General features: G+C 41.7%; 2 protein-coding genes across 3 annotated transcripts; one reads left to right on the top strand and one right to left on the bottom strand.

Annotated features, from left to right (window-relative positions):
- The first annotated feature begins 1097 nt into the window (after positions 1-1097).
- On the top strand, positions 1098-7123 carry msl2a (MSL complex subunit 2a). The gene is made up of 3 exons (XM_084915032.1): positions 1098-2185; positions 3391-4796; positions 5179-7123. Exons 1-3 carry the CDS (start codon positions 2044-2046, stop codon positions 5479-5481), a joined length of 1851 nt encoding a protein of 616 aa, XP_084771158.1. The 5' UTR covers positions 1098-2043; the 3' UTR covers positions 5482-7123.
- On the bottom strand, positions 6886-12737 carry LOC146365795 (tumor necrosis factor ligand superfamily member 10-like). Of its 2 annotated transcripts, none has more exons than XM_084915035.1 (6): positions 12456-12737; positions 11393-11503; positions 11049-11085; positions 10874-10945; positions 9491-9732; positions 6886-8923 (listed from the first exon to the last, which is right to left on the bottom strand). In XM_084915035.1, the coding sequence occupies exons 1-6, from the start codon at positions 12567-12569 to the stop codon at positions 8714-8716; spliced, it is 786 nt and encodes a 261-aa protein (XP_084771161.1). In that variant the 5' UTR covers positions 12570-12737; the 3' UTR covers positions 6886-8713. The 2 variants fall into 2 exon arrangements, with proteins under 2 accessions (XP_084771161.1, XP_084771160.1); XM_084915034.1 differs by having other exon boundaries at positions 11049-11088; positions 11372-11503; positions 12456-12736.
- Positions 12738-13255: the final 518 nt, after the last annotated feature.

Here is a 13255-nt window from a genome sequence, read left to right on the forward strand (position 1 = left end):
GAAAGGGGGGCGAGCTCGTGCAGCCAATCAGAAAACAGAAAGTCCTCGCAACAGCTGGTGGGCAGGAGCTCCGCCCATCTTGGATGTCATTTTTACAGAGACATTATGCCCCGAATTTATATTGTAAAGCAGACCTTCCTGCCAGCATTAGCGCTGTCACTCTACAATTGCAGGGTTATTTATGTCCCAACCACGAATTTGAAAATAATGAATTTACAAAATACATAAAAATTATACCTGCCCTAAACGTAGTTTTTAAAAAAGCGATTCCAAAATACGATTTAAATACAAAGTGGCATTTTTCTCTTACCCCCAACTTCATGATCACCAAATTGCATGTCAAGTATAACAGTTAAAATAAGTTGTAAATCCACTTTTTCTATTTTTATTTTGTTAATACATGTCTCTTCGAACAGTTATATACGTTTTTTAACATCTTCATATGCTCTGCACCTTGTGCACCTTGTGTATATGCGCATTCCCGTAAAACGAGGAGACAAAACAGTGAGATGGCACGACAAAGTAATTTGACATGAGTCTTGTGCTAACACCACGGGTGTGCCAAAGGTCAGTCATCTTTGACATATTTTGTATTTTTAGCTATATCTTTTCTGACACGACTGAGTGTGACACTCCAACCAGTGCAACCCTGTTACCCGTATTACCAAAAGAAGATACATTTATTTTAAGTTTCCTTCTTTTATTTATATAATTATATTTCTCCAGTGTCCAAAGATACAGTCCAGTGACTGTATCTTTTTTCTGAGAAAACAGTAATGACAAAAATAATATATCCCTTCAGTCATGTTAACTTGAGAACCCGGTTACTCTAATTTTAACCCTCTTACATGTAATTTGTAATAAAATAATAATGCCTATGAATCAGCGTTTATTTGCGAATTAAAAATGTATTCTATACATATATGAAAAAACTGGTAAAATTCCCAAAAATGTAAATTGTCATGCATAAAGTAGCCCCGTGCTTAAGGAAGTTTTTCCACCCTCTTATTAAAATAAAAATACATTTTAAGTAGCGTGTTGCTACGTAGTTTATGACCAATTATAATCGTTATAGTGAGGAAATAAAGCGATGGAGGACACGGGAAAGGCGCTGCGGTAACCACGGTAACTAGTGGAAATCTCGCGTGATGATCATGCCTGTCGATAGGGGTTTATGCGAGGAAAAGTGGAAAATCGAATGATTGATGCATTTGCAAAACGGCAAGTTAGTTATGTTTCGGTCACCTCTCTCCGAGCATTACAGCAAAACGTACCAAACTTGCAGAATTTTTCTTAGCCGGTCGCATTTTGCTCCTACTTGCGACGTATAAAGCCACCCAGGGGGGTTAGTGATACGGTTGACTCTTCGCTAGCTACATCGACTAGCCATGCTAACGCTAGCTGGTTAGTGTTGTTTACATCAAGTGCGCGCCTGGAATCTGTTAACGGATTTCTGACCCGGCGAATTTATGATCTCGCCAGTCCGTTGTTCAGTTAAACATCGACGAGGATACTGGGTTGTAGAGTAGATTGGCTCTATGGCTATCATCGATGATCTCTTGTGCAAAACGTCCGGCTGATGCAGTAAGCTAATGTTAGCTACGTAATGCTAACCTTTTAATTATGGGTGATTTGCTCATTCGAGTCAGCGTTTGCCCTTAGACTTTGTTGGAGATGAGTATAATTATAACTCTAATAGGTCCGAATTAACAGGAACTGTAACTGTGATATGAAAGAGTTCGCTGGTTAAATGTAATGACTGCGAACCGGTGATGCTAACCTTAGGTAGCCACCAGCCAAGCTAGCTAACGTGCGCGTTTAGCGATAACCGCCTCACCATGGTCGTTGTTTCATATTGTATATATTACTGATTCATGATTAACATCTCTTTTGGCACACTGGAGTGACTGATTGTTGCGTCGCTAGACCAATTTACATCCCCCTCCATCACCCTGAGGCTGGGCTCTCTTTACGTTGCGACGAGCCGCTGGATTTCTTTCCTTCCTCGGACCGTGTTTCCCTGAGGCTGCGGAGCACATCGCCATGAACCCGGTTAATGCAACCGCTCTCTACGTGTCTGCCAGCCGGGCCGTGCTGCAGTGCGACCCGCGGCAGCCTCATTCCTTCGCAGAGATGTACAAACTACTGCCCTTCTTCCGAAAGTCCCTCGCATGTCTTGTCTGTGGTAAGTGATTTGAGAATATTATAGCAACACAACACACTTTCAGTCCAGCTTTAATGTTATTTGCGACACTGTATTCAGTTTTGAGCCATACATTGGCTGAATTGTATTAAAAAATAATTACCATTAATATTGACTGAAGTGTCCGTGGGTGTGCGTGTGATCGCAGCAGTTGTGACACGATTTGTCGCTCTTGTCTCCGTGGTCTCCTTGGCAACCGAGGCTGGAGCACCAGTCATCCGTCCTCTTGACAAGACAGATGACTGCTCCGTTGTTGTGCCTGCTTCAGAGCCATGTGTTTCTTATTCATGCTTTATTTACCAGCCCGCTTAGCTAGTGGAATATATGAGCTGACACAGCTTGCACTGAGGAGACGGGCAATATGACCTTTCCCTATTATTTGACAGTGGTTTTGCTATGCTTAATTCTCCTGTGAAATATTCAGTCAGAATTACATGTTTGGTCATGTAAGCAGTAAATATCAATAATATTTTTGTTAAGCTCATTTGGTTCTTATTTGCTTATTAACAAAAAAGTTTGGTGCAGATATGGTTCTGGCTAGTTCAGTTGATATGTAGATTCTGAACAAGTCGTTGATAAATTGGTAAAAGTTCATTAACTGAACTTTTTATCAAATATTTTGATACTAACTTAATCAATTAAGCACTTGTTCCAGGTTTTTCACCTTTATGAATTGCAGCTTTCTCTGATTCATTTTACTTTGACTGGATTATTTTTTTGGGTCCTTGACTGTTGATCAGACAGAGCAGGATATTTTCCATCTCTGTGATGTTGTGGTAGTGATATATAATTATAGGATATAATAATATATGCTTATGCTGCTCCCTTGTCACATTTTTAATTTGGCAAAGCCGGTGCCTTTCCTGACCCAACCCCAAAGGGATTTGTCTTTCCAGCTGGAATTGAACTGGGGACTTTTTGCTTGCCAAGTGAATTTGTAATCCACTATGCTATAGTTGTTAGTTTATAGCTGTTGTTGCTTTAAAAAAATCTGTATCTGAAAGAATTATAATTAAGAAATGGTTATTGTAGCTAATTGAGAATACAGCTGTTTCTATAAAGCTATGATTACGTGAGGTGGAGCTGAGTATAAATATCTCATGGCCAGCTATATACTGTGCCATAGTAACTGTGCCTTTGTTCAAAGGTACTAAACGGGTGGATTTTTTTTCTCATTTTTCTCTCAGGTAAACTGCTTCAGGATCCGATTTCTCAGACACATCCAGAGTGTCCGCATTATGTCTGCTTGGGCTGTAAAGGCCAGAAAATGCAGATAAGGCCATCATGCAGCCGTTGTAAGGACCACTCCTCCTTCCAGGAGAACAAACAGCTCTCTTTACTGGTGCAGTGTTACAGGAAGCTCTGCTTCTATGTAATTCATTCACCGTTGCTGTCGTGTGTCAGCAACCATGTAGGAGGGTCTCCAGAGGTAATGGCTTTGCTAGAGGAGGTGCTATTGTCGCACAAAGACGAGATGGAAGACCCAAGTCTAGTGCACGAAGATGTGAATCCCTCAGCTCCTGAGTCCCTTACGCCCACAGAGGCACCACCTGCTCCTGCAGAGCTCTCAGCTGTACCTCAGAGCTCTTCCTCTGATCCTCCCTGTTTCAATGGACCACAGGAATGCAATGGAGACGTGCTGGAGGACATAGATCCCTCTTCTCCTGAGCTGGAGGTATGCGAGCTGGTAGAGGAGCAGGCACAGGCAGGCCTGTCTCTATCCAATACCGGTTGTGGAGGACTGGAACTGAGTCTGACCACTGGACGTTTAGCCCCAACACCAGGCACTGTGTGCTCACTCAGGGATGGGGATTCAAGTAGCAGGGAAGTGGAGGAGGGGGAGGTGTTGCTCCTCAGTGTGGAAGAGGTGTTACAGACATTGGATCCCCTTCAACCTGGTCGAGACTCTCTTCATACACAGCCGGTTAGGACACATACTCACACACACACAGCTACGGACAGAGCACACACTCAGATGTACATACAGCTGGATGCAGCTCACAACTACACACAGATTCAAACAGGCAGGACTAATACAGTGGCAGGCCATGGTGCTCACACACATACATCTTCCTTTGACCCTCCTTTAGCCTCCAAGCCCCCACCAGTCCGCCTTAACCGCAAACGATCTCATTCAGAGAGTGACAGGGAAAAAGTGAAACCTCTCCCGATTGCTTCTATCCTGCAGGGCTCTTCCTCAAACTCACACACTCCTAATCCCTCTCACACACTGCACACACATCCACCCACGCCTTCCCTAACAGTACCAGCACACACATACTCATCGCTTCCCAACGGAGCACCTCCTAAGCCCAGTCGACCTGCGCCGAACCACAGTAAAGGTGCCAGGAAACATCCGGAGCCAAGCCCTAAGAAGCCACATGTCAAGGCTCGCACTGGTGGCGCTTCCAAGACAAAGGAAAGAAGCAAAGACCAGCGGTTGATGGCAGGCTGCCTGGTACCTCCAGCACCTGCGAGGCCTCCATATAAGAAGCCAGTGGAGAAGAAGGGCTGTAAATGTGGAAGAGCCACTCAGAATCCGTCTGTGTTGACCTGCAGGGGACAGCGTTGTCCCTGTTATTCAAACCGCAAGGTGAAACCATTAATCTATTAAATGAGCACATTATACGCTTAAAGATTAATGCTGTCATTATGTGAGTTTGTGTAGATTGTTCATGCTGCCATTTTATAATGTGTTAGTGTAAACATATGACAACTATGTTTTAGTACTTTTGTTTCTAACCCAAAGAAAACAAGTAATGGAAAAAATAGATGATGTATTAGTCTGCTGTTAGATGATATATTCATAATATATTCATGATATATGATATATATCAATATTCAAACTTAGTAAAGGCAGGTTTTTGTATTCTTTTGTGACAGTATCAGAAACTGAGAGCTTTGCATCTTTTGTGCCACACTGGCCCTGTGTAGCTAGAGTAACACTGTTGTCTGTTTTCTCTGATCTTTCGCAGGCATGCTTGGACTGCATCTGTCGAGGTTGCCAGAACTCCTACATGGCCAATGGTGAGAAAAAGCTTGAGGCCTTTGCAGTGCCAGAGAAGGCCTTAGAACAGACGCGGCTTACGCTTGGTATCAACCTCACCAGCATCACAGCAGCCGCCGCCCTCCGCAACCCGGCAACCACCAGCATCCGCGCAAACACCCTCCTCAACGTTGCCACCGCAACAGGGACCCCCGTTTCGACAGCTTTCCTGTCCCCCAGCCCCCCACAAGAGCCCAACTATGAGGAGAGCCTCGAGTTGCTGATCGGATGAGAGGCTGGGACTCCAAAAATAGACAGCATGGTGCTGATAGAATGTGACAACTCATCATTGTCTGTCAGAAAACGTGTATCTACCCCATTGAGGGGAAGGAAATCTAAGGCAGCTATGGGTCTGTCCTGTCCTGTAATCTGCTTTCCTTCTGTGTCAGAAAATGCTGAGTAGTACGACTAGCATGGGTGTGCCAAAGCCTCCTGTATTGTGCCTGTGTGCCAGTGTTTATTGTTGCCTGTCTCTAGTTAACACTTAAACTCGGTTCTTAGGCTGTTCTGTACATCACAGGTGCTTTTTTTTCATTCATAGACCACAGACATACTCTAAGAGGCAATAGAAACTTATCACAGGTTTTGTTTGTGTGTACACTCACAAGTATTCGAGTATCTGTGAATCTCCCCTACCCCCCACATTTGGTGCAACAACAACTACATCATCATCATATCAAGGTTACAGCATTTTTCATGTTTGAGTATTAGTCCTTAAGCTTTAGAAATACATAATTTGTGTCAGGACAGCCCTTACTAATCTTTAACCCTCTGTGTGTTCACACCATAATTGTGAAGGACTCTTGTGACTTATATATGTAGATCGTATGTCTCACACAAGACTGTATGCCTTTTCTAGCTCATTAATTCACTCAATCCAAGTACTGTCGGATGTTAACGAATTTGTCTTAATGAACTTGACTGATGCAGGCATTGTACAGGCAGCAAGATAATGTCAAAGCACTTGGCTGGTTCCACAGTTTGTGAGTGTGTGTATGTGTGTAAGTGTTTGTGTGTATGTGCCTGGTGAGATTTACTGTAATGTCAGTGGGGAGGCGGTTGTTGGGTTGTGAGGACTTAGTCTGATTGATTGGCCAAATTACAACTAAAACCGTTCTTAGCATAGCAATAGGAGCACCAACACGGAGGCTCCCAGCTCCAGTGCACGCACACACAGTTGTTTACAGTATTGCCATTTTAGACTTCAGCTGACTGTCTTCAAAAGCAGTTACTCTGTTATGCTTTGGTTATGGGATTGTACATGACTCTGTGTGTATAGATAAACTGAAGCCATAGGTCGTCATTTACAAGATAAAATATGCTCTGTCCATGCATTTTTTCCCCACACACTTGTAGTGTTCAGACTGATCGGAGACCAACTCAGAGACTATTTTTGATACCAAGCGTTTAAGATTTGGTACCACTGTCTTTCCTTTTGGTTAAATCACAATGAAGCCCTCCCATAACTCAACATGCTGTGTTGTCTGAGTTTGTGTTTACTGTCTCGGCTGTAACTACAATATGTTTGTTAGTCCAGTCCAGTGACCAAAAAGAGACTGAAGACCACCCACACACCTTGGTGGTTCTTTATTGGCAAGAAATTAGGTCATATTATAATCCGCCTTCTATCTTCCTCTGTGTGTGTGTGTGTGTTTGTGTGTGTGTGTGTGTGTGTGTGTGTGTGTGTGTGTGTGTGTTTCAAAATGTATTTCTTTTGGGCATTACTTGAACCCTGATTAAGTTTTTGGTATTGATTTTTTTTTAAGTGTAAAAACTCTTGTTTGGGGAGTGATTATTATTGCTGAAACATTCACTGCCATATTATGGAAACATGTACTACAACATGAATTAAACGATAGTTTTTTACTTTTTCAGTATTGTCTTAAAATTTAATTAACCATGAACGTCTTCACTAACATTTATTGGCAATCCATCCAGTAGTTTTCAGGACACATGTAGTGATATAGTATGTGGGGGATCACGATTTGTATTTTACACTTTAGTGTAAAAATGTATTGGAAAACACTTAAAATACAGTATAATCTGACACATCTCACAATATCATGAAAATTCTTTTTATGGTAATTTATTTTAATAGTGCGGGTTGCTACTAAAACTTGCTGCATTAATGCAATGCTGCGGGGTTTGGGTCAGGTAAGTTGGCTGACGAATAAGTCACAGCACTGACATGGTCAGCAAACTATTTTATAGTCACTTTGGAACTCTGGGAAGATAAGCCCTGCTGGAAATGAAAATCTGAAGCTCCATAAAGCTTGATTGAAGCATGAAGAGCTTTAAAATCTCCTGGTAGATCACCACCAGATCACTTTACACCCCAAATCGTCACAGACTGCATAAAGTTTTGAGTGGACTTCGAACACCTTGGATTTTTCGTTTTTCCAGACTTTAGGATCTTAATTTTCAAATAAAATGCAAATTTTACTTTTAGCTGAAAACTTTGGACCACTGAGCAACTTCTTAGCCCAGGTAAGTTCCTTTGATTCCGATGTGATTTGATATTAGGATTGAGAAAACTGTAGTATCTTTCCAGAAGACACCTGCATGTAGTGGCTCTTGATGCTGTGATTCCAGCCTCAGTCCAACACTTGAAGTTTTTTCACCGTTTTCCCTACTTTTTCCCTTACAATACACTTTCTATCAATAGGCTTTACTACGAAACTCTGTGAACCTCCAGTTTTTACAGGAATGACATCCTGGCTTATCCCTTTTATAGAGGGTATCAATGATTATCAGATCATGACTGTCAAGTCAGCAGTTTTCCCCATGATTATTGTTGGGTGTACTAATTCTAAAGGGTGTTATCATTTTCTGAGATGCATCTGTGTTTTTGTTAAGGCATTGAGAACTTCAGAATCCCTTCATCTCTTTAATACCACATTGATTCACTAGATTGCACAGCGATGACATAAACAAGTAGGAAGTTTCATTCATAATATTCAACATGTAAAATCTTGTCAGAATTTTTGATGCAAGACCTCTCATGTGCCCAACATCACTGCCCTTTCCAGTGACTGATAACTCAGCTGGGAACTGTTTCACCTGCAGGCAAAACGGATTGGTTCAATAGAGGGCATTCACGCGTGACATCTAAATCTGTATCTATTGTATGGTTCAAAGTGCACCTCTTATCTATCCGAATGCAAAACATCATCCATGTTTGCTGCCGTACATCAAGCTTCCATGAAGTTTCTCAGGCTTGAAAACGGAATTCATATCCTGCGTTAGGTCGACCAATTAAAAGGCCACTGATGGATTTATTTCGATGACATTATTTCCGGAATGTCATACATGACCCGCGGTCCCGAAGAAGTCCTTTTGCTATCCTTACAGTCTTTTCTTCTCTTCCAGTCCTGTTCCGTCCGACTGCCACTTATGTTATCAAGCAACATTCTGCTTCACCTCTGCTCATGCCTTTTTAAAATTTCAGTCCTGGATGCTTATTTTTAGCTCACGAGGAAGGCCCCAAAGTAGTTTGCCCGTCCGTCCATCTCTATGACACTAGCATTGCTAACAGTAATGAAGAGGCGATCTGCAGGCTGTAGAAAGGCAGTGCCAGCCTGATGCAGAGAGAAGAGGCCAGGCTCCTGACCCCGAGGCCAGCAGACACTCCTAATCGATTTCATCAGTAAGATAGGTGCCGTGTAGGAACTCATCTGTGGGCCACACCAAAAAAAAGAAGAAAAAAAACGAAGAAAAACATGAATAAAGCATGGCATTATATATCACCACATATCACTGATTTGTAAGCGTTCTACCTTTCGGTTTAAATTCACAGGCAAAAGTAGCTGTACTGACTTCATTTCATTTTATCCTGATTGACACTGAGGTTATTTAAACTAACTCAAGCTCAAAGGAAATCCTGTAAGGATATATACATCTCAAACAGGAGCAAATAAAGTAACTTAACACTTGAAGGCTGTGAGCTTTAAATGTTCTTTAATGTATTTGAAAGAAAAAGGAAGTGTGTACTTTTAAGAAGCCTTAAAGGACACAACACTAATTAAATGGAGGGACAGAGATATAGATATTGGAAGAAAACTACGTAATATGGTTAATGATTTCTTGGATTAAAAGGTTTAGCTGCCTTTTTAATTCCATCTCTCACTTGAACATCATGAAACAATATTTATTTGCTAAAACACTAATAGTATAATTTCTAATTATAGCTATAGCTAACCATCTCCACCAGTTATCCTTTAATAAGTAAAAAAAGTTTTGACCTTCTTGTAGATATACTGGACAAGCTGAGCTCCTTGCTCCTCTCTTGTTTCCCCGTCCATCTCCCCCATGGAGGGGAGTTTGAAGTAGGTCTGGGCGTAGATGTAATAGAGGCCTGCTCTGGGCACCAGCAGCTCTCCTCCTCTCAGCTCCATGTTCTGCAAGAAGGACAGGCCTCTCTGGCCTTCCCACTCTCTGATGCGCTCTCCCAGGTACCCCTTGCTGCTCTGTAAACCTGGAACAGCTACACGCGCATACAGAAAGTAAGACATAGTATATATGCATAGAAAAAGCACTGAAATACAAAAACACTTAAAGCTTCAAGACTGAGTTTTATTAAACACTGTTAAAACAGTAACTGCTAACCAAATTATAAACAAATGTTCATGACATGTACAGTGGGTAAGTAATGTTCACAGATGTGCCCACAGACCAGCAGCTATCCACAACTGCTTCTCTAATAGATTAAAATAATGTTCAGCCATGTATTGGTGCTGCATACTGTGGAAGAATTATTTTTTCCTCTAACATGGTGCCTAATCTAGAACTACTAAACCACAATTCAATAAATTAGGCTGTCAAATAAGTCGTGCATCAGTCAGACACCTGCACCACATCAGGACAAGAGGTTCATTAGAATGTGAACATATTTGACTGGCTCCCTCTAGTGGTAGCATGGAAAAAAAGACAAAGTAATGCATGCTCCTAGCCTGTTTCCCCGTCCTCCCCACTTATTTACTGCGGTGATGTTGTTCAGCACATTTATTAACATAAAGACCACACCGGTTTTAATGCACCTTGCCGACCTAACATGCAAAAGTCCCTGGGTGGGCTGCATCCGGCGTAAAAGTCCATGCCAAATCAAATACATGCAGATCCCTCCACTGTGGTTGAAAAAAGAAGACGAGCTCGCCATTTTTAAAGTTGCTTTTTTGAAGAGTCACAATGAAGGTACAAATGTGATTCTACACATAGTACCTTTAAAGTGAATTCCTTTCACATGCTTCAAAGCTTTCCTTTTACATGCTATTCCTCTCAGCGGGTCTGTGTACACTGGATCTATAGTCCATTGCATACAATGCTTGGAAAGTATCTACGTGGGCAATATATGAGCTTTTTTTTCTTTTTCATTTCCCAGACAAAGACTAATGACTCATCTCAAAAACACCATAGGAAACTCCAGGGTATGAGAGAGCGGTTGTACAAGCCCTGACAGACATGTAGGTGTGAGGAGGTAACAAAATCTGAAAGGAGCCTCGGAAGCCTGGAAGCAAAATTCCTAACCTATGGCCTTGAAAAGGTAAAGCAGTGTGCACACGTGTTATGTGTTTCAGGTGTTTGTTATGCATTTCAGAATCAAATGTAACCGATAAAATGATCCTCACTTTCTGAATTTGGAGGCTCTGCTGATGAGACAACACCTGTCACATGTGCACCAACTTTGGGAAGAGAGACCCCTGTGAAAAATGAAACAGAATACACACACATACACACGGGACATTTTCAGTGTAAGAAGCCATGCGTGACAGTGTGATTGACATTGAATGGTATGGTTCTTACTTCTCTCGGGAGTAGGTATCTGGAATCTTTCAGCAATCTTCTGACAAAAACAAAACAAAACAGAGGAATAATAAGAGAGGAGGAAGTGAAAGAGATTACCAGTTATGTAAAATACAAACAAACATAGAATCACTAAACTAACGCAATCAGAATCTGCAAGGAAGTCACCACCGTGAACCCCTCAGTACCCAGTCTGCTTTAACCCAGCTGTGATGGCAGATTTCCTTTTTAAGGATGAGACTTCCAAAAGTGAACAATCAAAATAGTCAAATTAGAAGTAACCAACTCTATCAAATTTCAGCTGAACAAAGATCAATAAAAACCTTCTTTAAGTAGTAGTGGACCTGTTGCGTGATCTGCCAGCAGGGGTCGCTCTTCTTTTCTGCCACGTCCAGGAAGTTCAGATTTGGGTTTACAAGACAGGACATGCTGCTCCTGGAAAAACTCTCCTGCATCTATGAGAGTAAAACAACAAGTAGAACAGGGTGAAACTAATCAGACACATGTGCATCTTCTCACCTACTAACTGATCTGTAAATATAAAAGTTGAGGCACTGGGTATTAGGTTACATGTTCTCCCGGTGTAAGTGTCTGTGGTATAACCATCATTGATATACATGGACTGCGCACATTGGCTTCAAAATACCTGTTTTGGACGCAGCTCCATGGGGTGAACAACAGTGCTTAGAAGGCTTTTAAAAAAAAAGTAACAGCTTTAAGTCTGCTGTAATCACCATAAGACATACTGCGTGTGTATGTGCGTGCTTGACAATTTGCTGGAAACATCATTACAACGAAAAACATAATGTCAGCAGGCTGTCCTTGCGCCACAGGTGTGTCTGAGCGGAGACGTGTGTGTGACTCCCGTGATTATGATATTTTAGAGGCGTTTTCAGCTCGTCACAATGTCTACCCGTCTCTGAAATGCGTTGCTTTAGGGTGTCACAACCCATTTCCTCCAATTGTTTAATGTTATCTCGCCCCAACTTTCTTCGCTCTCATTGTCCGGCGCTGGGTGCAGAAATTCCCGCAGGGATTATTACGGGACTTTTAGGAGTAACCTAAATAACCTTTCTAAATTTCTCTTTAAAAAAAATAGATATTCCCAGCGCATTTATTTCTATTCCTTGTTTATTTCTGAGGCAATTAAATCAAAGTGGTAAAGCAGTTTTAATGTTTTTCTGACTATATCCGCGGTCCACAGGTCATTTGGAGTTCATATTTTAATATGCAGTTCCTCTGTCCTCGATCATACTTATCTTGTTCCACAGGTATGAGCCGCATGCCTCAATGAAGATCTGTGTTCTTAGTAAGCTTAGCTTGTTCCCATGAAGCATGTCAGGACACCATGTTTGACGCCTCTCACTCACTCTTATGCGTTCCACGCAAACCAAACGCATTTCTTACCGTGTTCAGGACTTTGTTGAAGTATATAAAACTGACGGCGACCGCGATGGTCTGGAGGAGGACTGCTGCGAGTAAGATGAGCCCCAGACTCTGGACAGAAATGGACATGGCCATATCACACAACGACTGAATTCACCAAGAAAAAAACTTAAGGATCAAGAAAGCGCTTGAGAGAGGCAGATCAAGCTCTGTTGCATTTCTTCTGTGTAGGACAGAAAGAGAGAGGGAGGGAGGAAAAGTGTGCAGGCGTCTGTAGGTGGAGCAGAAGGGAGGTATGGAGCATTACAACAGCCTCAAGATGTCACTGTTATTAGATAGAAAGGGGCAGGGAGCTGCTGCACATGCAACTTTAGGATGCCTTCAGACAGAAATGTCAAAACTTGCTTCCTTTTTTCAATAAAATCTCCTTTTTGTCCCACTTCAAACATTTTTTTTGCTACTAATAAAGTCACGTACTGTTATATTATGATATAATAAAGAAGGTCACGATCACAGACAGAAAAGTATGTATATGCTTAAACCATATAAAACTATATGCAATCTTGAATTAGTTCAAAATAGTGCCTAAAAATGTCCTTCTTTGTATGACTCAGAATAGCTTTACGACATTTAATCCCAGTGTCCTCAACTTCACCCATATTTCACAACTCAATAAATCTGTCACTGTGTCCAAGAAGCAACTAATCAGTGCATTTTTACAACTTAATTCCCCAAATGTGGGTTTATGTAGCCATGAAGCAATTTTGTTTTGTCTCTCTTTTATGATAGAAATAAGTTATCTTGGTGTCTAACTGTTAAAC

This window comes from Perissodus microlepis, chromosome 19, assembly GCF_051167445.1.
Source record: "Perissodus microlepis isolate ML-2025 ecotype Zambia chromosome 19, ASM5116744v1, whole genome shotgun sequence".
NCBI lineage: Eukaryota > Metazoa > Chordata > Actinopteri > Cichliformes > Cichlidae > Perissodus > Perissodus microlepis.